At 39.1% G+C, this 27,920-nt stretch overlaps 1 protein-coding gene across 2 annotated transcripts in view; it reads left to right on the top strand.

The window, feature by feature from the left end:
* CSMD1 (CUB and Sushi multiple domains 1) overlaps positions 1 to 27,920 on the top strand; it is a 2,045,798-nt gene that overhangs the window by 966,562 nt on the left and 1,051,316 nt on the right. For both annotated transcript variants that reach the window (XM_005562521.5, XM_065518732.2), the window contains exon 4: positions 2,679 to 2,873. In XM_005562521.5, the coding sequence (XP_005562578.3) occupies positions 2,679 to 2,873 (195 nt within the window). The remainder of the gene's footprint in view (positions 1 to 2,678; positions 2,874 to 27,920) is intronic.

Here is a 27,920-nt window from a genome sequence, read left to right as displayed (position 1 = left end):
AGAAGAATTAGCAGTAACAGTTAAAAATAATAATGACCCTAAGAAGACATGATGATTTATTTTAAATATTCCTGGACATTAAAGAAAAACATCAAAAATCTTTTTGTCACACACTTCCTTTTTTTATCACTGTTTCTCACTCTTCCCATTTACGGTGGCTATTCAGCCTGCGTCTTTGACCGTAAGAGCTCTCAGCTCAGCTGATGGACACGGCATTCTGGTCATAAGCTGAAGGGCTGCCCTGATAAAATGGAAAGTTTTTGTTCCTTATAAATGTCACTTTTAATATACTATAAATAGCACAGATTTTTGCTTTATGGATAGTGAATGTGGAATTAAATTCAGAATTTTCTTATTTAAAAAGACAATAAAAATGGTTGTAGACAATATTGAACTATTTTCTGTTGTGTTTTTAAACAGATTTTTGTAGACTGCTCTCAGAAATTATTTCTTAAAAACTAGAACTGAAAAAACTTTCTGTAAATAGAGATTTCATAAACATGTCAATAATATTCAATATCTAAGCACTGGTATTTATTTCCTAAGTATTTCTACATAGCTCAGTTTGTACTTAAGTAATATCATGATAAATAAAAAATAACTTTAGAAATAGCTGAGATTCCTTTCTCACATTCTAAAAAAGTTCTATGTTTCTCAGTTTAAAAACTAATAAAACAGAAAATATTGTTCTGCATTATACCAATACATTAAAATACACCCTGATGCCAATGCAAAGACAATGGATATGGACATAACATAGTTTTTGTTCAGTTGGAAATACATTTTTATTTGGAAATCTTTTTATTTCCCCACTAGTAAGTTTCATAGCTTATTTGAATACAAATAGTAGCAGCTAATTTACTGGTGACATACTAAATTTAAACCATAGATACGGAGACAATAGCCCACAATGATGAATTTCATCCATTCAACTGAATGGTGCACCAGTTAAGTTCAAAATCATGTTCTATGAGTATGGAATGGAGTTTCAAGTCAATTTATTTAGACAGAGAATCATATCAAGGAAAAAGTCAGAGGATCAAAAAGAACAGAATCAATACCCCATTATTGAAATCATCAATGAAAAGAGTCAAACTCTGTAAATTGTTTGAAAAGATTTATTCTGAGTCAAATATGAGTGGCCAATGGCCCATGACACAGCCCTCAGGAGGTCCTGAGAACAACTGCCCAAGGTGATTGAGCCACAACTTAGTTTTATACATTGTAGGGAGACATAAGACATCAATCAATACACATAAGACGTACATTAGTTCGGTCTGGAAAGGCAGGACAACTAGAAGTGGGAGCTTCCAAGTCATAGGTAGAGTCAAAGGTTATTTGTTTGTTTTTGTTTTTTGAGACAGAGTCTCACTCTGTCACTCAGGCTGGAGTGCAGTGGCGCGATCTCAGCTCACTGCAACCTCCGTCTCCCAGGTTCATGCCATTCTCCTGCCTCAGCTTCCCGAATAGCTGGGACTAGAGGCACCTGCCACCATGCCCGGCTATTTTTTTTTGTATGTTTAGTAAAGACGGGGTTTCACCATGTTAGCCAGGATGGTCTTAATCTACTGACCTCATGATCTGCTCCATCTACCTCGGCCTCCCAAAGTGCTGGGACGACAGGCATGAGCCACCGTTCCCGGCCAGGGTTTTTTTTCTTTTTTCATATTGGAAATTAATTGAAAGAGTTAAGTTATTGTCTAAAGACATGGAATCAATAGAAAGGAATGTCTCAGTTAGAATAAAGGGTTGCAGAGACCAATGTTTTTATCATGCATAGAAAGCCTCCAGGTAGCAGGTTTCCGAAAACAAGATCGCCTGTGTTTCTTTTAGGAAGTAAAGAGCTTCTTCTATCGGTAATTCCAAAAGGGAAGAGGGTATAATGAGGCATGTCTGGCTCCCCGAACTAGTTTTTCAGGTTAACCTTGGAATCACCCTGGCTGAGAGGATGTGTCCATTCAGATGGTTGACAGGCTTTGACTTTTATTCTTGGTTCGCAAAATGCAAGTGAATTCAGTATTTGTGTTGTCAAAACTTAGCACTGAAACTTACTTTTGAATCAGACACTATAAATGGACAGAGCCTGGCTGTGGGCCTGGAATACGGTAGTGGAACCCTTTTTTATGCATTGATGGATGAATGCATGAGATTTCTAATTTATTATTTAATTCAATTGCTTATCCATCAAATGTTGATTGAGCATTGGGTAATGATGTGTAACAGACACTGTACCGGTCCTGGAAGCATAAAAATAAATAGGGTATGAGTATTCACTCTTGCAGTGTTTCTGATACTGCTGTTTTAGATTTCTGTAGTCTACTGTGTCTGGCTGCTGACACTGATATCTGGTTGCTCACTATAGGAGTATGTAGAATTTCGTGACTACAAAAATATAATCTAGACATTATCTGGAACACTGAATAAAAGCAGGACTATATTTTCCTCTCAACAAAATGCATTTATTTGCACTTTATAATGTTTATAAAAGTGCTATACTGCAGATATTCTAAAACCAGAAGACATTTTCTCAGTTTAATTTTTAGGAACAATTAATATTTTTCTGATACTAGAGATTTTCTCATTTTAATAATTCAAAAATGGTGTCTGTTTTGTGTTATAAGTGGCTCTCCATAGAAAATTTAACTTGTTTTTTCTCCTTTCTTTTCTCTTTCCAATAGTTTTACCTAGCCACACTTGTGGAAATCCTGGAGAAATCCTGAAAGGTGTTCTCCACGGAACGAGATTCAACATAGGAGACAAAATCCGATACAGCTGCCTCTCTGGCTACATCTTGGAAGGCCATGCCATCCTGACCTGCATTGTTAGCCCAGGAAATGGTGCATCGTGGGACTTCCCAGCTCCCTTTTGCAGAGGTACAGTGCTACAAGGGGGCTGGTGAGCAAACTCCAGGGCAGGGCAATGGCTTTGGAGCTGCTTTTATAAAAGTTTCCACTTAAATGAAAAGATGACATGTTGGGATGACTCTCACTGTGTCAGCTCATTCTGCTCCTGAAAGCAATATTGCATGTTATTACTATGTAAGAAATAACATGTAACATGTAATATTTAATATTACATGTTATTAGTATGTAAGTAATAACATGTAATGTGTCATAATAATATATAATTTTACATGTTATAATATGAAAGAAATCATGATTGGACCACATAAGGTCATTAGCAAGTTTAGGACTTGTGATATTGTTTGGTTGTGTCCTCACCCAAATCTTATCTTGAACTGTAACTCCCACAATTCCCACATGTTGTGGGAGGAACCTCGTGGAAGGTAATTTAATCACAGGGGCAGGTGTTTCCTGTGCCATTCTCATCATAGCAAATAAGTCTCATGAGATCTGATGGTTTCAGAAAGAGGAGTTCCCCTGCACAAGCTTTCCCTTTGCCTGCTGCCATCCATGTAAGACATGACTTGTTCCTCCTTGCCTTCTGCTATGATTGTGAGGCTTCCCCAGCCACTTGGAACTGTTAGTCTATTAAACTTCTTTCTTTTGTAAATTGTCCAGGCTCAGGTATGTCTTTATCAGCAGTGTGAAAAGGAACTAATACAGTAGATTGGTACCAGGAGTGGGGTACTCCTGAAAAGATACCAAAAGATGTGGAAGCAACTTTGGAACTGGATAATAGGCAGAGGTTAGAACAGTTTGGAAGGCTCAGAAGACAGGAAAATGTGGGAAAGTTTGGAACTCTCTAGAGACTTGTTGGATGACTTTGACCAAAATGCTGATAATGATAGGGACAATGAAATCTAGGCTGAGGTAGTCTCAGATGGAGATAAGAAACTTGTTGGGAACTGGGCCACAGGTGACTCTTGTTATGTTTTAGCAAAGATACTGGCAGCATTTTGCCCCTGCCCTAGAGAGCTGTGGAACTTTGAACTTGAGAGAGATGATTTGGGGTATCTGGCAGAAGAAATTTCTAAGCAGCAAAGCATTCAAGAGGTGACTTGGGTGCTGTAAAGGCATTCAGTTTTATAAGGGAAGCAGAGCATAAAAGTTCATGAACTTTGCAACCTGACAATGTGATAGAAAAGAAAATCCCATTTTCCAAGGAGAAATTCAAGCCAACTGTAGAAATTTGCATAAGTAATGAGAAGCCAAATGTTAATCCCCAAGGCAATGGGGAAAATGTCTCCAGGGCATGTCAGAGGTCTTCACAGTAGCTCCTCCCATCACAGGCCTGGAGGCCTAGGAGAAAAAAGTGGTTTTGCAGGCCAGACCAAGGGTCCCCATGCTGTGTACAGCCTAGAGACTTGGAGCCCTGCATCTTAGCTGTTCCAGCTGTGGCTGAAAGGAGCAACACAGAGATCAGGCTGTGGCTTCAGAGGATGTAAGCCTCAAGCCCTGGCAGCTTACATGTGGTGTTGAGCCTGCAAATGTGTAGAAGTCAAGAATTTGGGTTTGGGAACCTCTGCTTAGATTTCAGAAGATGTATGGAAATTCCTGGATGTCCAGATAGGAGTTTGCTATGGAGGGTGGGCGGTGGGGGCAGCTCATGGAGAACCTTTGCTAGGGCAGTGCAGAAGGGAAATGTTGGGTCAGAGCTCCCCTACGGAGTCCCTACTGGGGCACTGCCTAGTTCAGCTGTGAGAAAAGGGCCACCATCCTTTAGATGCCAGAATGGTAGATCCACTGACACTTTGCATCATGTACCTGGAAAAGCTGCAGACACTTAATGCCAGCCCATGAAAGCAGCCAGGAGGGAAGCTGTACTCTTCAAAGCCACAGGGGCATAGTTGCCCAAGGGTGTGGGAACTCACCTCTTACATCAGCATGACCTGAAAGTGAGACACAAAGTCAAAGGAAATCATTTTGGAGTTTTAAGATTTGACTGTCCTGCTGGGTTTTGTACTTGCATAGGGCCTATAGACCCTTTGTTTTGGCCAATTTCTCCCATTTTTGAAAGGCTGTATTTACCCAATTCCTGTACCAGCATTATGTCTAGGAAGTAACTAGCTTGCATTTTATTTTACAGGCTTATAGGAGGAAGGGACTTGCCTTGTCTCAGATAAGACTTTAGAATGTGGACTTTTGAGTTAATGCTGAAATAAGCTAAGACTTTAGGGGACTGTTGGGAAGGCATGGTTGGTTTTGAAATGTGAGGACATGAGATTTGGGTGGGGCCAGGAACAAAATGATATGGTTTCACTGTGTCCCCACCAAAATCTCATCTTGAATTGCAACTCCCACAATTCTCACATGTTGTGGGAGGAAGCCACTGGGAGGTAATCGAATCATGGAGGCAGTTCTTTCCGTGCTGTTCTTGTGATAGTAAATAAGTCTCTCAAGATCTGATGGTTTTAAAAATGGGAGTTTCTCTGCACAAGCTGACTTTGCCTGCTGCTATGCATGTGAGACGTGGCCTCGTCCTCCTTGCCTTCCACCATGATTGTAAGGCTTCCCCAGCCACATAGAACTGTATGTCCATTAAACCTCCTTGTTTTGTAAATTGTGCAGTCTTGGGTATGCATTATCACCAGCGTGAAAACAGACTAATTCAACTTATTATTATATCCCCCAAATATCCAAAATTGTTTTCATTGTATTTTTCAATCTTCAGGGATTTCTGCCTATTTTCATCATCTCTTGTTGCAGGATTCGAAGATTTGATGCCAATGTTTATGTCCTTCTAGCCCTGTTGCCTCCGTTTTATCTTTTGTTACTAAAAATTACAAACACTCCTTGACCATTTAATGTGTATATTTTAAGAACTCTTTCAACACTCTCAGACTTCTCAGATAAGGTGATTGTAAGTTAGTGCCCTCTTCCAAGTGCCATTGTCACATTTCAGAGCAAGATGATAATTCCTTTACCTGGAGCACTGCTATTCTCACATTTTCCAAAAATATTATTTTACTGTTCCAATGACTTTAGAAAACAGCATGCTTCAACTCTTAGGTTTTGACTTTCCTAAGAAAAACTCATCTTTTGAGTACAAAATTAAAAGCATAGGTAACATTTATTGAAGTTTTAATGAGATGCCAGAAAAAGTGCTAAACACTTCACTTGGATTATACCATTTAACTCTCATAACAAGCCACAAATGTAGTAATTATTAACACTCATTTAAAAGGTAAAGAAATAGAGTTTTAATTTCCAAAAGATTCCAGAGATAGCAAATGTTAAGACCCAAACATAAATCTGGCTTTTAATCTATGCTTGAATGCATGTCAATTCACAGCCTCCACTGCAGGTCATCATGTGACATTATATTATTTCCTTCAGTATGCTTTTAGTTTATCCTTTGCTAGTTATTGCATATTTGCCTATTTTTTCTTTTTTTGTAAATTGTTATAGTCTTTTTTTTTTTTTTTTTTTTTTTTTTTTTTTTTTTTTTTTTTGAGACGGAGTCTCACGCTGTTGCCCAGGCTGGAGTGCAGTGGCGCGATCTCGGCTCACTGCAAGCTCCGCCTCCCGGATTCCTGCCATTCTCCTGCCTCAGCCTCCTGAGTAGCTGGGACTACAGGCGCCCGCCACTGCGCCCGGCTAATTTTTTGTATTTTTAGTAGAGACGGGGTTTCACTGTGGTCTCGATCTCCTGACCTTGTGATCCGCCCGCCTCGGCCTCCCAAAGTGCTGGGATTACAGGCTTGAGCCACCGCGCCCGGCCAAAATGTTATAGTCTTATGAGATCTACTTGATGCTTGTTATATTCGTAATGGCATATGATGACCACGACTACTACCACCACCACCCCACAAGGTAGTATATATTGTCCACTTATTCTAAGCCAGCCATTACGTTAGCAAATTTAATCTTCATAAGTAGGCATTTTATTAAAGATTCATATCATAGATGGGGAATCTGGATGTTAGGTAGGAAAAGTGACTTTCTCAAGGTGTTCCTGCTAATAGATGTTAGAGTTGGGATTAATCATATTCAAATTATTCCTCTGTCCTAGACAAATTCATGGGATGATGACTTCCTCCTCTAGATGTCCATTATTTCTTCTAAAATGCTCATTTTCTCTGCACATTCCTGAAGTTTATTATGTCCCTTTTCATTTTTTTCTTATTATTATTAATTACTTTTCATCTTTATGTTGTCAAAACAGTGGTGGCCTCAAAATCTAAACCTATATCCCATTTCCCTTGCTTTCCACAGATTTTTCTCAAGTAATTGATCTCACTTAAGGACAGTCCCATTGGGCATCCTAAATATATTCTTTCTTCTTCTTTATTTGTACCATTATTTCCATTACATTCTCACTCTCAGAAAAAAAAATCAAAGTGACTCTGGCTTTGTTCTCTTTATTTACTTTATAATAGATCATGTAGATCTCAAGTCATGCTCTTTGTTTCCTTTCAAAGTATCTCTGCCTTACTTCCATTTCTACATATACTGTACTATTTTAGTTATTTATTTCCCTTTTCAACCAGACTGGCTTCAAGTTTGTTGAATGGGCCCCCATGTCTAGAATGTCAGTTGTCATCTGTATTAGTTCATTCTCATGCTACTATGAAGAAATACCTGAGACTGGGTAATTTATAAAGAAAAGAGTTTAATTGACTCACAGTTCTACATGGCTGTGGAGGCCTCAGGAAACTTACAATCATGATGGAAGGCACCTCTTCACAGGGCAGCAGGAGCGAGAAGTGCAGAGTGAAGAGGGGAAGCCCCTTATAAAACCACTAGATCTCATGAGAACTCACTCACTATCACAAGAACAGCATGGAGGACCCACCCCCTGATCTAACCTCCTCCCACAAGGTCTCTCCCAAACACATGGGAGGGGATTAGAATTCAGATTACAATTCAAGGTGAGATTTTCAGTGGGGACGCAGCCAAACCAAATCATCATTCTACTTTCTACTCCTGACTCACTCTCTCCTAACATCCATCTTCATCCCAACCTTTCTTTTGTCAGCCAAACCACTTTGGTGACTCAACAAGAATAAAGTACAAACCTACAACATGGCTTCCTATATGCTCCTTACCTCATCGTAACTAAATGGTGCAATTCCACCTGGTAGTGTACCCAACATGAGTGTAAAGCTTTTCACTCTACAAAGCTGTGTTTTTCCGTGGCTAACCTATCCTGGCTGGCCTTAGAACTATCTGCTTCTCTGTGTTCCTCAACATCATGTGGTTAGCTTGCTATCTGTCATGGTGGGACTACACCATAAGAATTGGGCAAACACTGCAAAGCAGGTTTTCAGTTTGTTTGTTTGTTTGTTTGTTTGTTGTTTGGTTGGTATTTAGGGAATTCGCTCAGCAGCATACCACACCATGCCACATTCCAAACTTTTGCTCAGGTTTTTACACTGCCACATAGTCTCCCTGTCGTCTCCCTACAGCCATAAATCTTACTCATTTGTCAACTTCAAACTTAAGTCTAAATTTTGGCTTGTCATTGCAACCCCTTCTTAACATTTCTTTAAGGAAAAAACAAAAGCCCCTTGGTCTCTCAGATAGCATGTATCTGATTGCGATTCTATATTTTGAAATGTCGTCTTAAAGGTGTTAACTTGTAAATTCCCAGGAGATAAGATACCACCAGTAAAACTGTGAGTGGCAGTATCCTTAGTTCCTTGTGACATTAAAACTTGGCCTATGTCATGAGTATTTTCCTTCATTGTTTACTGCTTTTTTGCTCACATATCCTCCAATGGTTTTCTTCTCAATTGGAGGATCTTTAACATTTCCATAATCATATCTGTAGTCAAAGTTGGCATAACAATCAGCTAAGTGTCTTTCCGATGCTGCCACCAATGTAGTCAATTCCAATGAGATCAATGTGCTTTCATCACAGGAAACATTGTTCTTCTGTGTTATAGATTATTAAATTTACATTTAAATTTTGCTTTTTTCAATATGTGGTCTAGTATGACTTCAAAGGGCATTCAATTGCCTATTTTATAAAACAAATTTGAATGATGTAGCACAGTTTCTCATGGATTTGGATAACTGGATTATAAAGAAAAAATGATCTAATTCTTGTAAATGTGTAAATGTGACATATTTATGAGAGATAGAAATTTCAGCCATATGGAGTGAGATAATTCACATGAATGAAATGAGTATATATTCTGCTTCCCCAAAGTCCTATTAATACTTATTTATTTGCAGAAATTGGTTGAAGAGTTAGTTTTTTTATAGAGTTCCTAACAGTAGCATGACTGTCTCCTACAATGATCTTTTGTCAGTGTTATAAAAGTTTATCATTTATTCAAACTGGCAAGATTTTCCCTGAATAACGACACCTAAATGTATTATATATGTAGCCATGATGTTCTTTAAAGAAAAAGGTGTAACTGTATATTTAATTAATATAAAATAATTAGCATAGAATTAAATGAGAAGCCAGTCACCTTTGCTTAGAACTGTGTCCCTTAAACAGGGAACAAGCATCACATTACATAAAAAATGAGACCTCACAATTTCTTTTTCTGGAGAGGTAATCTTTCAGTTATTCATTATTCTTGAGTCTTTCAACTTAATATCTGTATCTTTCTTAATTCACCTTATTCATTGTATATTATTGCCATGTTCTGCCAGTCCTTCAAAGGATTTACTGTTTCATTTCTTACAGGCATGATGTCTGTCTAGGGGAAAAATATGAAAAAAGAGAAGAAGCAACTAGATAGTTTCAACGAAAAATGCTTTTGTCTCTTGATTTAAGTGCCTTCTTAATTTGCTTTATGTTTCCTATACTTTATTATTGAGTCATAAATTATTAAATCATAATGGTAGAGCCTAGGATAGATTATACATTACTTTGAGTTCTGGGTACTACAGGGAAATAGAGGATCCAATCCAAAACAAAGGTATTCTTCCCGATTGGAAAACATGAAAGATGGTCCACTGTCTGGATTTTGGATAGGGGCATACAAGAAGGTAGAAAGGAAGTAGGTAAATATTTGTATTCAGAAAATCCTCCTCCATGAGAAAGCTAACATCTGACCCAGAACACTTCCCAGGGAGAGGGTGCGTTTCTTCACGGGAGCTCACATCCATGGGAAATTACAGTCTCAACATCTCTTGCGGCCCCGTCGGTGTCCCCTTTTACTCCATTGCTCCAATTCTGAATCTTAGTTTTGTGAGTATTAGTCTGATCTTACCCCGGCTGCCTAATTCTACCTATGTAATCACCGAGGCATCAGGCCATTTGAACCCAGCCAGGCCTAGCTCAGCCCAATCATACTTCAGACAGAGATTCATGCTCCCTCTCACCGGAACACCACCTTTTTAACATGCTTTTATTTATTCTATGATAGAACACTTTGTTTTAGCAAACCTTACTTAAAAAAACAATTCTCAACAGCATTGCAGAGCTGAGATCCCTGAAGTCATACTCTGGAAGTCCCCAATCACAAGCTGTCATAAGCGACATCTGTTTATGTATGCTGCACTTCACAGAGTGGCCTGCAGTAGCATCCTCTGTGCAACTCCAATGAACCACCTTGGGAAGGCATCCAGAAGTCACATTTATGTGATGTCTCCTTGGGAATAGGCTGAGGCCCCTAAATGCAAGATCCTACTTGTGCCTCAAAGAACCTTAAGAAATGGGCAGGGAAAATATGATTATTTCTGTAATAAGGGTGAAAAAATAAAGTCTCAAATTGACTTGACCTCTGATTTAAATTTCTGATTTGGACATTGTAACAAGTCAGCTATAGTTTGAGTGGTCTCTTTCCAACTTTACTAGCATTTAAGTTAAGTAACATATGAACATGGTTAAAGAATTTAGTAATAAAGAAAGTTTTACCGTGAAAACTTCCGTCAGCATATCCATATTCTTATGCCATAGAATCAATAACATTTAACCATTTCTGGTTTTCTGTCATTATTGTCTTTTATCTAATGTGTTTGCATTATTCTTTGTGCTTTATCCATTGTGAACTTTCTCAATTGACAGCTTGATATGAGTATTATGTTATATCACTTCTGTTTCCCATGTCTTGTTACTATCCGTTATATTTAGGAACTGGAATAATACAGTTGATTCTTTATGCTGTATTTCTTTAATTTTTGGTAGCATCTCTTGTCTTTCCATTTAGTAAGATGTGAATATCCTTGCTTCTACTCTTTCTAGTAAATTTTCTCTCCAGTTTTGGCTTCTTTATTCTCTCAATTGCAATAGAACCTTTGCAGTATCAAATATGTTAGCATCTGTATTTATTAAACAATAATAATGAAGTTGCTCTTAATGTATCTAAAGGCTGCTTGTAAAAGTTGAAAAGCAGTAAGCATTCGTATTTTGGTAAGTGCGTGAATATTGCTCACCACAGAGCCAAGCATATGCCCGTAATTAGACTTCCTCTTCTGTGGTTCTGACATCACAATCCCTAATGCTACTCAACCCAGAGTCCAGATGAGCGCTGGCTTTGCCTCAATTATTCATAATAAAGTTGTAATTACTTTTGTTTCACATTTGGACCAGGGCATTCTTGTGCTGCTTGTTTCATTAATGCAGCATTAATGGGCTCAAACAGAAATATTCTTTGCGCATGTTAAATTCAAAATGTGTCTCAATGGTGGGTAGTTGGTTCAGATATTTTTATAGGCAGCGGTAATTTGGAGATGGCCACCTTCTGCATCTGGCTTCCCTGAAGGTCTCCAGCCTGCTCCATTCCACTGGCTGAAAAGGAAGAACTTGCGTTGTGATGGGCGGGTCCTACACACATTCGTGTACATCTCCTGCACACCTGCTGCATTAGTTGAACCTCAGCCATGAGGCCACATTTCACTGCAAAGAAAGCCAGGAAATGGAAGCATCTGTGAGCTCAGGAAGAAGAAAAACACAGATTTGGTAAACGACTACCCATCTTTGCCATACTGCTATTTATTTGCCCTAAAATTTTGAATTATCCTTGTTTTTCTCTCGTTGCTTAGTTGCACATTTGCTTTCATCACAATAATCCAGGTATTTTCTGCTTCTTAACTATCTGAGTTCTTGCTCTGAATGGACTCTATTCTTCTTTCTGAAGGCCACTGATTTGTTTCTCTAACTTACACATGGTTACTTAATATGTGGAATACAGTCGTTTTCTCTGATTCCTAAAGTTTCTAGTTGTGTGTTCATCCAGTAAGTTGTCACTTCACCACAGCTTTTCGATATCCCCCTTGCCTTCATTTCCCCCAAATCTACCACGTTCTTCTCCTGAGCACTCGCCCAGAGGGTTCCAGAATGGTTTCTAGGACTGTTGCAAAGCAGTACCTTGGAGGCTTCCCTTTACTTGTGCCCTCAATGCGCACCCTGTTTCATGGCAACTTCCTGTGCCTCAGTTTCACCTCAAATGCTTTCCAAATGTTTTCCAAATGTTGCTTTGGAAGGAAGTCTTTAAACCTAAGCATGGCTGCAAATGTCCTTGTCTGCATCCGCACTGACGGAGATATTGGCTAAGTACAAAACTGTACGTAGAAAATATCTCCTCCCATAATTTTTACAGTGTTGCTTCATTATTTTAAGTATACTATTCACTTCTGCAGAATTGGAGGGGTGTGCAGTAAATAACACTTCTCTTCCTTTTCTGAGATCTGAAATAAATAAGAAATAAGCAAATGAATAGTGAGGCATAGACCAAAATAATCAGCACCTTTATTACCAATAACCATGCTATTGTAATATATATATATATTTATTCCATATACATTCATATATATGTGTGTGTGTGTGGATACATGCTCCCATATATACTCATCTAAATATTTATATTAAAGAATGAAAAATATAGGCAATTGGACTTTCCAGTGTTGGACTCCAGAATTAGACAGACCTAACTATCCTTTCCTAGGCAGCACTTAACTGAAACTAGTTGAAAAAAATTAAAGATCAAAAGAGCTAGTCAGCTTTGTTAATGATCTGGGGGAGTTTGTCTTCCCTCCAAGCTAGAGATGGGCATGATACTATTTCATTGTTATCTCTGAGCCAACTAGAGTCCAGGGTCTTTAGTTTCTTTGATTGGGTTTTATCACTAAATGGCTTTTTCATTTGTCACTCCAAATAAAGATTATTGGGGAGGGTATGGGGATAGGTAAAGGGAGATTCCAACAAAACATAGAGGAAAAATAGTAGTCACTTGGGAGAAGTTTCCCAGGCATGCATCAAAAAAGAAAAGGGGTGGGTAGAGAGAGTTTAAAGAGAGCAGCTACACATGATAAGACATTTGAGGGGATCAGGATAGGACGTAGCAGGAGGATGATCCCAGCTGGAGCATCCGCACTCTATTGAGGATGATGCTGGGGATGTAGGGGATTCAACTGCCACACACATAACCAAGAAAAGAGCAATGCTGTCCACTCAACATATAACAGAATCCATAATGTGAGCCACAGATGAAATTAAAAATCCCCAGATGCTACACGACAATGTGAAATGAAACAGGTGAAATAAGCTTTAATAATGGATTTTGTCAACCTGATATATCCAAAAGATTATAATTTTAATACAGAATCAATGTAAACTATAAGTGAAGTATTTTGCATTTTAAAATATGCTAGTTTCAAAATCTGATGTGTGTTTCAGTTATGCCATTTCTTAGTACTGACCAGCCACATTTCATGTGCTCATGAGCCACATACACTTGAGACTTCTGTATTGAGCCTCAACTTTAAACTTGTTATATCATCTGTCCTCATTATTGCTAATGCTTGTAGAGTTCTGATGCTATCAGTGGGTTTTATTCTCACTTATGTTGTAGGGTTTAATAAGCAGATGCAGTTTAATTATAAAGACTGATAAGGCAATGGGTCTGAGATACAAAAATCCACGTCACAATATGATGGAAATTCTTCCCTTTAGCTTTCAGCAATTGCTGAAGCATATTTGAGCTGAATAGGACCAGAGAGCAGAGTCTGTTTCAAAATTAGTTTAGGCAAAAGATAAGGGTGAGCTAACTCTTGATTAATCTAAAAAGGCTTCTCAAAAGAAATCTCGTTTCAGACCTTTTCTCAAGGTTGGAAGTAATGACGTTGGGTCTAATGAGTGAAGATTACAGAAGACTTTGAGGAACATGTGGATTCGCTGGTGGAGTAAGATGAAAACAATTTTGTTATATGTTCCTGGAATAAGCCAGAAAAAACAAAGAAGAGTGATTCTAGGGACCTAGCATTTATGATCTCTTACCATAACAGAATTGGAGGCCTTTCTCAGACTTCTCCATCTTGATTATGTATTCATATCTTGATTATGTATTCTTCATATCTGAGATGTTCATGCATCCAGAAAGCAATAGAGGTGAGATCTGGACCCAGGCAGCCTGACCCTAGAGGTCACAAAACCAGTCCCTATGCTATAATATCAATAGAGCATAGAAAAAGTAAACATTTTGAACAGATGTCATGCTCAGTGTCAGTATAAGGATTAAATGAAATTCAACATCTTGCAGTCTTGAGCACAGAAAGAAGGGGATTAAAGTGCTTGTCGTGGTGAAACAGCTTATTCAGCAGCTATGCAGTGTCACCTGGGGCAAATCCCAGTGCCATCAATTGGGCCCTGTGTGTCTTTGGTCAGTTTATTTAATCTCTCTGGCCTCAAGATTTTTATCTGTATAAAAGTGCCTACTTGAGAAATCTGTTGTAAAGATTAAATGGCATAACCCAGGTAAAATGGTTAGCAAAGAGCCTGATGCATAGAGAAACTCTAAAAATATCAGCTACTATAATTACTCTTTCTACCTACTCTCCCTTCCACTCTTAAGCACAATTTTAGATTTTAGAACTAAGTGCGCAGAGCAAAATGGCACACAGTTTGAAAGGAAATTCATGTAAACTACAGGATGTCAATATTGGTAGCTCTTAAATAAAAGTTTTTTTTGTGTGTGTGAATTACTGATATTCTTTAGAATAAGAAACTAGCAGACTGACTTGAGGAGAGAAATGGTTTGGGGCTCAGGCAAAAGGAAAAGAGTGCCTAGTGAAGGAAAGGCCTGTGTGGCAGTGCGTCACTTTATTTTACACGCCACCACTTGGACAGAAATAGTGGGAAAACTACATTTACAACAGGCACATTCATACCCATGTGCATGTAAATAACTGACAGAGCAGGAGTACCATTATCTCGGACAAACTGACACTTTAAGTTCCAGCTCCGTTTCTAACTTCATGCATTTCAAGGAAATCACTTCTCTTCTAACAGCAAGCAGCCAGCAAGAGCAGACAGTAAAACACAGATAAGATAGCTCAGGCACAGAGGGAATGGGGAATGTCTCTTGGGTAACCACCAAACTTCACACTCATGCAATGGGCCCCAGTAAAACAGTGGGCCCTAATAAGCACATTCCCTTCCCTTTAGGTACATGAAGGTAGGGAAGCTAAAAGCATAGTTGGATGTATGCCTGCAGCTTTAGGGAGATATATGGGAGCAGACACAAAACTCTCCCTCCCAGATAAGCAAGACAGAGACACAGAAACATTCCCAGACTGTGATAAGCTCTCCTGCCCTGAATCCTTAAAAATTCAGTCTGTAAGAGAGAGTACCTCTGACCTAACTCAGCCAGAAGCCCCTCTTGGGTTTATCTCCAAAATAAACCTGTCTTGGACTGTTGAGCTGCTTTTTGTGTTTCTTTCCTTTTTCTTTAATTCTTGCAGTAACATGGCCTAGTACGGAAATAGGTATCTAGCAATAGTCCAGATACAGTTAATTTCTAGCAAATGGAGTAGCATCTGTCTCAAAGTGATGGAGATTTCAGCTTAGTCACTACAATTGTAGATTTTAAGAAAGAAGTGTGATAATCAGAGTTAAACAGAAAGCAGTCACAAAGTGTCAGACAATGTTTTACATGCCTTACATATGTTCTTGTCATTAACTTTCATGACAAGTCTAGAAGTTATATATTATCATCATCCCTCTGGTTTAGATGAGGAGACTCTATCACAGAGGAATTCAGTGACATAACTGAAGTCCCATGCTGTTTGTGGGGAAGGCAGAATCTGACCCTGGACACTTTGGCTATGGAGTCCATACTATGGCCCCTGTCACAGGCTGGCTGTTCCCTTCTAACTCATGAGAAAAATAAATATTAAAATAACCTAACTTAGAATTGAGAGACAAATATTGGAACTTGAATTAAACAAGTATTTTCTTCTTGAGAAACATGTGCTTGACCCCTGAAGAGTCTGAGTGGGGCAGGGGTTGCTGGTTGCCTGGAGAGACTCCTCTTTTCTCATCAAAGCAGGTGACATGGCTTGTACTAGAGAGAGGGAAGCTGCTGGGCTTCGGCTGCCTCCCCTTCCTCCACCTGCTGCTTGTGCAAGGCAGGTGCAGCTGTGTTGACAGACCTGCAGCCACTCAGGGATTGCAAACTGGGAGAGGACAGGAATCGAGGCAGGAAAGTGCCAAGAGAGAAACGTGATGGCAGCTCCTCAGCATTCTTTGTGGATGCAAATGAATACACATTTCATTTAAGCCAGGCACTGACAAATGGCAAAAGATTGTAATCCCAAAAGGTAGACTCTCAAACATCATAATCCCAAATGTTGAAATCGCAAAAAATCAGAATCCCAAAAATATAATTCTGGAAAAGTATTTTTAAATTATGTAGAAGATACGCATTTATTTTTTATAAAGGGTTTATTTCAAAAAAGACATAAAAACACACAAAACACTTTGTAGGATACTTTATGCAGTACAGTAGGCTGTAATAACCAGCTTATTTTTGCAAGCATAAATACCCACACTAGTGACAGTTGTACGAGTATAACAGCTATGAGTGGACAAACCATACTCATGAAGCAGTGAAGCAAAATGCAGCATGTATAAATGCATGCCACTATTATTGCCAATTGTGTGCAACCAGCTTTATGATTGGAGTCATCAGAAATACCGTGATGAGCAACCTAAGTCCTTTGATCAATTGAAAACCATGATGGATCACCACCAGATAAAGAGTCACCCAAACAGCCGAGATAGCCAGAAATTTTATCTTTCCCAAATGCAGATGTACAAAGAGGACATCTCTTCATTTATTCAGGAAGTTTCAACCTTTGTACCATATGCACGCACAATGCTGAGGCACAAAGTCAATGCTGTGACCACACAAGTTTTGGAGTCAAATTTGAAAAAAAATTCTTAAAACTAATGAGGACTCTCTGATAGTTTCTACACAATTTAGAATTAGAAATGAGGTGGCAGCCAGGTGGTTCATGCCTGTAATTCCAGCTCTTTGGGAGACTGAGACAGACAGGCAGATCATCTGACGTTGGGAGTTGGACACCAGGCTGACCAACATGGAGAAACCCCATCTCTACTAAAAATACAAAATTAGCTGGGAATGGTGGTGCATGCCTGTAATGCCAGGTACTCAGGAAGGCTGAGGCAGGAGAATCGCTTGAACTTGGGAGGCAGAGGTTGTGGTGAGCCAAGATCGCACCATTGCACTCCAGCCTGGGCAACAAGAGTGAAACTCGGTCTAAAACAAACAAACAAAAAACAGAAATGATATGGCATTTGATATTAGAAATGATGAGAAGATGAATTACATAGCCTTGAATTGTGAAAAAATAGTGCTGACAATTTAAAATAGTGGACAATCTTTAAAAAAGAAATCTAGAAGGAAGTTTCAACATATGCAAAAGTGTATTGCAGGGGTAGATATGGACAATTGCATGGAGATCATCCACCAAGGCCGACTGAACTCCACAGTCACTAAGTACATTCTGAAGTCTTGCCTCCGCATGAATATCTGCTTTTGTTCTTTTAGGACATGGCTCTCCCTTCTGAAAGTCTTCTGTGATTTCCGTTATTGTGATTTCAGGGTTTTAGACATTAGGGATTTTGACTTTAAGGAGTTTCATCTTTTGAGATTTCAACAATCGGGATTATGGCATTTGGGATTGTGTTTTTCAGGATTGTGAACCATACCCAACTAAAATCGCCGTTCTTGGTCTTTGACAGACATGACTTCCAGCAACCTCATGGATGTTAAACAAAACACTACAAAACAAAACAACAACAATAACAAAACCCAACTCTACACATAAACTTAGGTCAAGAAAACCCTTAAGCTAAGGAGGGCGGTTTGGCTGTAGGGTCTTCCTAACATGTTACTTAAAGGCTAAATCTATTTTGCTGAAGCTCTTGCCTTACAGAGTAGGACAAACCAAACCTGTAGAAGACAAAGCAAAGAGTCGTCTATTTACCCAAATAATTTTCCTCTTCTTTTCTGGGGAAAGGCTTCTTAGGATTGAGGGCTGAGTGAATCTTCATCTTTTCTCCTCCTTCCTTCTCATAGCCCCAGATTCTTCACTAAAACGCTGGACCTCCTTGTCCTACTGGAAGCTTGCACTCTTGGGCTGAGGTCTGAGACCTGCAGAAGGCTCAGAGACAGGCTCAGTGCAGCTGCAGGGTCGTGCATCTGCTCTGCACCTGCTTGGTCATCTCCGGAAGCCAACTGAGGCAAGAGGAACTTGCAAAATGTTTGAGAGTCAGTTGGTCAGTAGTTTATGATTCCCCATTTATTTTCTATTTCCATCCCCTGGAATCTTTTTAGGTACCTGTGAATTACTAAAGCAGGAAAGCAAAGGGAGTGGAGAGATTGCATGACTAAATGTTTCACTTAGACTAATCTTCTCTGGCAGGTGTTATGTTACGAACTTTTCATGCTTTTATGCAATCCTGTCCAACATGTTTTATATTAACTTTTATATGATCCCATCCCCAAATTTCGTGGTAAATATTAATGGGTAGATTTTCCAGATACATAATCAAATTCTCTGGAGCTTAGCTGTCATGTCCAAGGCTGAAAGACAGTGGCTGCTAAAGCCAGCTCTGACTTGGTGCTTTTCTACACTTCCCTCCAGCTGCAGCCTTCTTTGAGGCAGCCGAAGAGACATTTTGTTGTTTGTTGCCATTTGTTTGTTTCTGTTTTGCTTGGAAGCATGATCTGTAAACCACAGAAAACAGCAGCATATGAACCATTATTGGAAACTTAAGCCACTTGCTGAATGAAGTTTCACCCTTGTTTTTGTCTAAACACATACATTTAAGATAAGTATTCACCTAAACATGTCAAAACACATTGTCAGTATTTTGCAAGTTTTAGATAAAATGGGATGTAGCAGCTGTCTTGAGTTTTTTTTTTTTTTAAAGATTCAAACTGATTTTTATCTATTTTGAGACAGTTGTATTTCTTGGAGAACGAATGATAGTCATTGGGCCAGGATGCCACTAAATAAAGTAGCAGTAGCGGTAGCACTGATAGCTTTAATAAAACGTGCTAAATAATGTATGCCTATTGTTTCATTTAGAGCTATCTGAAGCTGTGGATTTCTTTAATTGTTAAGCCTTACATCATGTGACTGGAAATGGCAATATGTCACTCGCCAGTTCTTTATGAACTGTCAGTCAAGGTTTTTAAATCATAGACATTCTGCTACTAGTAATGAAAAGGCAGGCAAACTAGTAAACACATAGCCAGAGGGGAGGAGAAGGAAGAGAAGTCATGCTTTTTATGGGTGCCTATAAATTCTGTGATATTTAAAACACAGCTGTGTTTTTATCAATTATGTTACAGCAGTAACATTGTAAAATGAATCTTAAATGATCTGTCACCTCAGGACAAGAAATATAAAGTAAGATTGAATGGGACAGTTTTTATATAAGAAACCTAGCTTTAAATTGTTTGAGTGGTTTTAGACAATTTGGTTTTAAACACTTTCCTTGCATACTTTGCAATAAACAACTCCAGTGTAAATACTATCAAAATTAAAATAAAACTATTCAAAAAAATCATTCTTAGATTGTAGAAAACCTGGTCTACATGGTTTGCATCTTTGCTGTGCTACATTTCCTGCCAAGCACGTTCTTGACATTATCTCATCCCAAACAATCTTGTAACCAGCTTAAAAAATAATCACAAGTGGTTCTGCCCATTATTTTGAGCTTTGTGGGTTACTTTATAGTATTTTTAAGATTCTTTGATTCCATGCAGGTACCGTGTTAGGTTATAGAGCTGTAAAGATGAATGTGTCTGGTGCCAGAATGAATCCATGCCCAGGTAAATGCCCTTCTTTGTGATGGGCAGTAATGTGAAGTGTTTAGCAGTGAGGACTTTGTCATTCTAGCTCTAGCCTCATCACCAGCTGGCATCGCTCAGACAAGCTATTTTCTTGCAGAGCCTCAGGCTCTGAATCTGTTAAGTTGGGCTAATATTACTTTTAGTCTTACAGGACTGATAAAGATTGGATGAGATGATACGGGTGCTCAATACCAATAACTGCTGTTAGGATCACATCGTGGTCCTTGAAGAGTAAGAATGGAAGGGGAACAGAGACCAAAAGAAGCCAACTCAGTGTCTAAAAAGCTTCTCAGAGGCTGAAGTCACAGAACAGAGAACATTTATATTTTCCTTGAGAAGATTAGTGTTAAATCACACACATTTCTATGTTCATTGACATAATTTGATTCTTAGTATTATACAAATTATTTTCTCTCTATAATTGAATGTAATGAATGTTTCCCATGTTCACTTCGACACACAATGCCATAATGAGTGTCTCTGTACATATCGCACTGCTTCTGTTGCTTCTGTTAGATTATTTCCTAAGGAAAAAATTCTAGGAATGTTTATGCTATGTACACTTGCTGAATGAATTTCTAATGATATTGCAGTTCACCACAATTAATATAAGTTTTGATACTTGCATTTCTTTTTAATTTGCTGAGGTTGAGGGCATTGAAATGATGCTCAAAAGTTGTTTTCATTGCCTTTGATTTCCAATAGACATCAATATTTTTCCATATGTCTTTTTACTATTTGCGTCTGTTGATTCTTTCTTCCAAGGAACATTTGTTGAGGACCTGCAAAGTATTAGGTACACTTATCAATCAGGGCCAGTAAACTTTTTTTGTCAAAGGTCAGATAGCAAATATTTTGTTTTCATGTCATATAGTCTCTGTTTCAGCTACTCTAGTCTGTCATCGCAGAACAAAAGACCCCATAGACACCACCTAAACGAATAGACTGGCTGTGTTTCAGTAAAACCTAGTGTATAAAACCAGATACTGGAATGAATGTAACCCACAAGCTATAGTTTGCCAACATTAGTTCCAGCTGCTGGGGCTACAATATGAACACAACAAAAAAGAATTCCATTCTTTGCAGAAATATTTTAATGGGTGGAGACAGCATAAACAAATGAGAAGCAACAGATAAACTTCGCTGTCTGTCCTTTGAAATAAGTGTTTGGAAATGCTCTCATTAAGAAGCTGACATGTAATTAAGAGCTATGGTGACCATCTGCCTGGTCACTGCTTGGGCAGGACTGTCCTGGTCTCATCACCTGAGGTCCCATATCCTGGAAACCCCTCTGATAGTGGAAAACCAGAGTATTTGGACCTCTAATGAGGGGGACAGAGTAAGCCCTGTGAGAATATCAGAAACGTGGTTCCGATAGAGGAAACAACCAGGTGTTTGGCCATGAGACAACAGCGTATGGTGAGTGAATGAAGAATAGAGCAACAGGAGTGTGGCCTGAGCAGATGGGATAATTGGAGGGTTGTAGGAGAGACGGTCAGGATATGAGAGGGGAAAGGTCCCAGAGGATCCCAGAGGGTAGGAGTGGGCCCTGTAGATCAGCCTTCGGACTTTAACCTCTATGCTGAGCAGTGTGGGAGCACAATGGGGAGATGCGAGAAGAGAAAGGGCATCGTGTGATACAGCATTTAAGAGGATTACTCTGGCTACTTTATGAGAAAAGAGCGTATGCTAAGAAGGGAAAAAATAAGAAAACCTGTTAGCAAATCATTGCAAAATGAAGATGAGGGGTGGTGTTACTTGAGAGAGGATAGCAGCAGAGGAGATTGCAAGACACTTTTGGACTCAGAATGCCATTTAAAGAAAGTGCTGATGGAATTTCCCTACACAGTGGTTGTGCCACATGAGAGACATGGAAGAGTCATGGATGGCACCCTGCGTCTTCTCGGGCAACACTAGAAGAATGGAGTTAGCATTTATTGAGACGGAGAAGACTGCGAGAATTGCAGATTTGAAAATGGAAAGATTGGAAGAATCATTTTAGGGTTAGTAAATCTGGATTGTTATTTAGACATCATATGGAGTTTAAATAGGGAGTTGGATAGAGAAAGCTGGAATTCAGGAGAGATTCATGGAACTGAATGACACTCTGAAAACCATCGACATATAGATGACAGAGTAAGACATGAGGCCTACTGAGGGGAGGAAGGAGGTGGTGAAGGTTGAATAACTATTTACCAGGTGCTGTGTTCGCTACCTGGGTGTAGGGATTATGCATATACCAAACCTCAAAACACAAGATTTATGCAAGTAACAAACCTGCATGCGTACCCCTGAAACAAAAATAAAACTTAAGAATAAAAATTAAAAATAAGTTAATCCACACAACTCAAACTGGATGAGATTAACAAGGCAATGAATGAATGTATTTAGGAAGAGAAGAGGTGAAGAGACTGAATCCAGGACACCGTACCAAGAATTGGAAGACGAAATGATACTGGCATGACAACTCAGAAGAACTGGCCAATAAGATTAGAGAAAGCCTGAAGAGTAGTGTCTAAAGAGACGAGTGAGTAGAATGATAAAATCATATACAGTCAGCCCTCCTTGCTGGTGGGTTCTGCATCCACAGGTTCAACCAACGGGGGGATGAAAAATATATATTTTCTAAATCTAGAAAATGTTACATTGTGGCTATGTCTATAATATAACTAGGCATATGATGGCTGCATCTGTACTGACCATGTACTGACTTGTTTCTCCTTGTCATTATTACCTAAACAGTATAACAACCATTTCTGTGACATTTATAGTAGGTGTTATAAATAATCTAGAGATGATTTAGTGTATATGGGAAGATGTGTATAGGTCATATGCAAATAAAATTCCATTTTATATAAGGGAGTTGAGCATTGTGGATCCTGGGACCAATTCCCAATGGATACCAAAGGATGACTGTGCACACATTATTCCTGTGTAATTTTTTTTGTTTTAATATTGTACTACACTTATATAAGATGTAACCACTGGCAGAAAATGAGAAAAAAGTATGCTGATAACTCGGTAATATTTTGCACGTTCATGTGACTATCCAATTATTTCAGAGTTTAAAAGTTTAGGCAGTATAGGAATGAAAGGAATTCAAGGATGAGGAAATGGATGAATGTTAAATGTCATTGAGATCTGGAGTGAGATGAATCCTAGGAAGTGACTCTTAGATTTCTGGCCATGGCTGACATATGGGCCTTATGCAGGGAACCCAGGAGGGTAAAACTCTGACTCAAGTGGGTTCAAGAGAGGATGGGACAAGGTTAAGGACTGCAAATATGGACATCTTTGAGACATGTTGCAGCGAAAGGAATTTCAGAAAGTAAGGCTAGAAGGGAATGTGGAATCTAGAAGCAGATATGGAATCAAAAGGGAAGTTTACAACCTTTTCTTGAAGGGGGACAATTGGAGCATGGTTATATGCAGAGAGCAGTTCTCCACTGAAAAGACAAATAGTCGTTTTGAAAGAGAAAAACCTGGAAAAACTTTGACTTAAAAACTTGATCAGAGATGAAAGGTAGAATACAAACAGGTGTACCCACTAAGTAGAAATATTTACAGGAAAGATATTTTATAAGTAGGGATCAAAACTAAAGGTGATAGATTACAAAAATTTCTCTTTCATTGCTTCTATTTTCTTTGTGAAATGGAAACCAAAGTCATCAGGTGGCAGTGAGGATTTGGCAAGAGACGCTGGCAACTTTAGAAGGAAGAAGGCATGAAACAGTCATCCCCCAAAAAGGCAGCAGTGAACAGATGCAGAAAGTGAAGCAGGATTGTTGGGCATCATTATTATGGGCCAATGTAGGATTATGGCCATACATGTAAAGCTAGACCTTTCAGTATGTTTTTGGTTTTGGAATTCCTCCAGCTGCTTTTACCTGCGCGGATATAAAAGTGGACTTGGCCTGGATGGGAACCAAAGGTGTTTTACTCTGATGATGGCAGAGTTATGGGGAATGCAAGGAAGTTCATTAGGCCATGAGCCCTAAGGATGGTAAGACAAGAGATGAGGACATGATCGGGACAAGGAAAGGAAAATGAAGAGGAGGCAGCGTCAGGGAACTCTAGGCCCCATGGGTCAAGGAATTATTAGAGTTTAGGTGTTTGAGTAGGTGACCTGGTATGGAGAGTTGGGGTCTGAGAATGGAATATTCACATCTGCAGGTGTGGAAGATGATCCCTTACTGGCAGTGAGAAGATGGAGGGTGATGATGGGATTGGTGATGGCGTGGCTGAGGTAGAGTTGGGCTGTTGGAAGAGAGGGGAGAATTAACCAAAGAGGTTGTGCTATTCCCAGGATTACCTGTGTTGACATTGAAAAGAACAAGAATTTGGGCAAAGGTAGAGTTGAAGAGGCTGACAGTGGGCCAGAATTTTAAATCTTCATGGAATAGTGGAGTTCACGTAGGCATTTGTAGATGACTACAAGACAGGGGGTACTAGATTCTCATGGCAAGAGACTCAAAGCTGGGCACATGTGGAAGGAAAGAATAAAAGTCACCTAGAAGTAGCCATGAGACGCATGTAGCTGGACATGGGGTCTGCCAGCAGGATTGCTGGGCATGGACTATGGATGTAAAACATTGGCTACTGAGATGACTTCAGAGAAGACATCCGGGTTTCCATCAGAGGAGGAAGGGAAGGAAAATACGTCAGAAGTAATTGAAATGTAGGAAGTTTTGCTTATAATTGACTTTCAGTTTTCAAGGAAGTAATAGAAGACATTCAGGAGCATAGGAAGAATTATGATTAGGGGTCAGAAAATAAGATGTGTAGATCTTTAAGGGGATGAGATTGGAGGGATAAAGGGTGACCCAGGAGACCAGGGCTTTTTGCAGGGACTGTTGTAAGGGAAGACAAAGGATGTACAAGAGTACCCTCTTAATGGCCTCGGCATGAAGTAAGTGGGGTTGATTCTATGAGAACAGGAGGGAGGGGGATGGAGCAGGAATGGTCTGTGTCTCTGGGTTTCTTTCATTCTGTCCCCTGGAGGAGTGAGCACCTGTGGAGGTAGCCACATCCTGACCACCAGCCCTTTGTGGCCCTTCCTTCCTAAATAATACCTCCTAGTATTACAAACTATTATATTGTATATGTGGGTGTATTTCTTATTTCTTTCCTGGATATTTCCCCATGCAATTGTAAAAATTGAGATGGAATTATACATCCAATTGTATACCCTGCATTTTATAAATTTAACATCATAACTTAGAAATTCACTGAAGGAATGTTATAAATGCTTGGTAAACACATTTGATGATCCTATGGTTTGAATGTATCATAGTATATTTAATGATTTATCTGCTGTTGACTATTTAGATTATTTCAATTTTTCTTTTTGATAAGCATGGCAATTTGCCTCTAACTAATGTTTTATTCTGTGTTTTAAATTATGTCCATAAGGTAGATTTCTAGCAACATTTATGCCTATGAAAGGGGCATAAAACTTTTAGAGTTGAGAAATACACTTTTCTTAAAAGTCTGAAATTCCTTGGGAGGAAATAGAAATCAGTTCATTCTGATTTACACTTACGTTTAGAATTATTTTCCCCACTTACAGAAATAAGTAGATTCAAATGCATCTTTCCTTAAGTGCCTAATCTTCTTCTTGGATTAACTCAATGGCATTCAAACATCTTTTAGCTGTACCATCTTTTCTTCAAATGCAAAATTTTATGATAACTCAATAAAGGAAACAGACTTTTAAAAATAATTGCTCTGATGGAAATTCGGTATGGGCACCAGGCCTACCCACTGACTATTTTGCTGTTTGTAAACATTAACTCTTTGACATGGAAGTCATAGAAGCACAACTTAGAACATACTGAATCATGTGTTGTGTGCTAACTTTAACAATCAAGTATTTATCTGTAACTTTCAACGATAACTTCAATTTTTGTTCTGCATCATGTGTAAACAAGAGAGGGCTGAAATTTTAAATAGCATTTATTTAATTATATCACCACATTTCAGATTCCAAATAAAAAATTATAAATATGTAACACTATTATATTAGTGTCTGAAAACTTTGATATATTTTAATGCTTATTAATATCCATGGAATAAAATGAGCTTCCATTATATTAATATATTACCTAAAAATTGAACAGAATAATTGTGTTTGTTTTAATAATTGCATATTTTAATACATTTTATATGTTATATGTGGTTTTTAAGTTAACGATGGAACTTGAACTAATTTTTCCAGCTGCCCTGCAGCTTGCTCATATTTGTCCTTTAAAAAAGTTTTGCTGTAACTTTTTTGTTTTCTCTGCCTGCCTTGACTTCATTTCATGCAGCTCTGGTGAGTTTAAAAACAAAGAAAAAACCTCTGGGACTTGTGGTTTTCCTGCTTGCTGAAAACAAAGCAAAAACACAGTAATAAACCCCCTATGGATTGCTACAATTATGAAACGTTCTTCTTGGTAATTAATTTTTATCTGAAATTTCACTCTACTAAGAGTTCTTGAGGCAGTTCTTACAGATTATTTTTTAAAAAAGTCATTCTTAAGAAAGCCACATAACTCTATAACTAAATTAACGTTTCTTCTTCTGTTCTTAGAGAGGATATGGTTTGATGCCACGCATAGCCCCCTAAATACATTTTGTCATAGTCCCAACATTTGCTAAAGACAACTGAATAGAAGCTTGTTTGCAACTGATATAACTATAGGAAAGCCAGAGTCATTCGCTTTTCATTCACTGCATGAAAAAAAAAAAAAAAAAAAGAGGAAGAAAATACTTCCTATCAGGCTGCCTCCTAGAAACAGGTGCACACATCCAAGAACAGGCTCATAAAGCTTGCATTCCATTGCTTTGCAGTCAGCAAGCACGGAGAGGTAAAGTATACAGGACGGAGAGGCGGGAAGTACTCTGGGTGAGTGCAGTTTTAAATATGGTGGTCAGAGAAGGTAGGCAGGAAAGTGGCTTGTGAAGGGCTCTGAAGTCAGCCCGGGAGATGCACTTCTCAGGCAGGGTGGTCAGTGCAAAGGCCTTGGGGCAGGAACATAGGTGCCCTGGCCCAGGAAGCAGCGTGGCTAGACCCAGTGAGGAAACGAGGAAATGGGAGCCAGGGAAGAGAGGAGCCAAAGGAGGTGGAGGATGAGGAACAGGAGAAGCCAAGGTTCCAGCTCACGTAATGCCTTTCAGGGCCTGCTTTGGTTTTATTTTGAGTGGTGATTTGAGTAGTTCACAGCTTTGAACAGGAAGTATACAGAAGGCATGTTTTATGAAAGTGGGCATCAGTGCTTGATTTTACTGAGAAATAGTAAAAGTCGTGGCCGGGCGCGGTAGCTCACGCCTGTAATCACAGCACTTTGGGAGGCCGAGGCAGGCGGATCATGAGGTCAAGAGATTGAGACCATCCTGACCAACATGGTAAAATCCCGTCTCTACTAAAAAAATATAAAAAATTAGCCGGGCGCGGTGGCAGGTGCGTGTAGTCCCAGCTACTCCGGAGTCTGAGGCAGGGGAATGGCGGGAACCCGGGAGGCGGAGCTTGCAGTGAGCTGAGATCCGGCCACTGCACTCCAGCCTGGGCGACAGAGCGAGACTCCGCCTCAAAAAAAAAAAAAAAAAAAAAGATATACTTACTCAAAGTCCTGGGTTCTCTCGCTCACAAAAGAAATATGAATGGCGATATAAGATATAAGCCATGATAACTAGTGGTGAGTTACTTCTCGTTCCAGTCTGGACTTCATTTTATGCAAAACAGTTATGGTGACATTGCCATCTGCATGTGCAGATTAAAAGGAAGAGGACAGAAACTGTGCTGTTCCCTCTCTCGTTTTACCCACGGATTTGACAAAGGGAAGGATCAATTCTAAATAAAACTAATATCCCAAGAATATTACCTTTATTTATTTATTTATTGAGGCAGGGCCTCACTCTGTCACTCAGGCTGAGTGCAGTGGGGTGATCTTGGCTCACGGCAACCTCC

This window comes from Macaca fascicularis, chromosome 8, assembly GCF_037993035.2.
Source record: "Macaca fascicularis isolate 582-1 chromosome 8, T2T-MFA8v1.1".
In the NCBI taxonomy this organism is placed as follows: Eukaryota; Metazoa; Chordata; class Mammalia; order Primates; family Cercopithecidae; genus Macaca; species Macaca fascicularis.
Note: the sequence above shows the minus strand (reverse complement) of the source record. Positions and strands in the feature narration are given on the sequence as shown.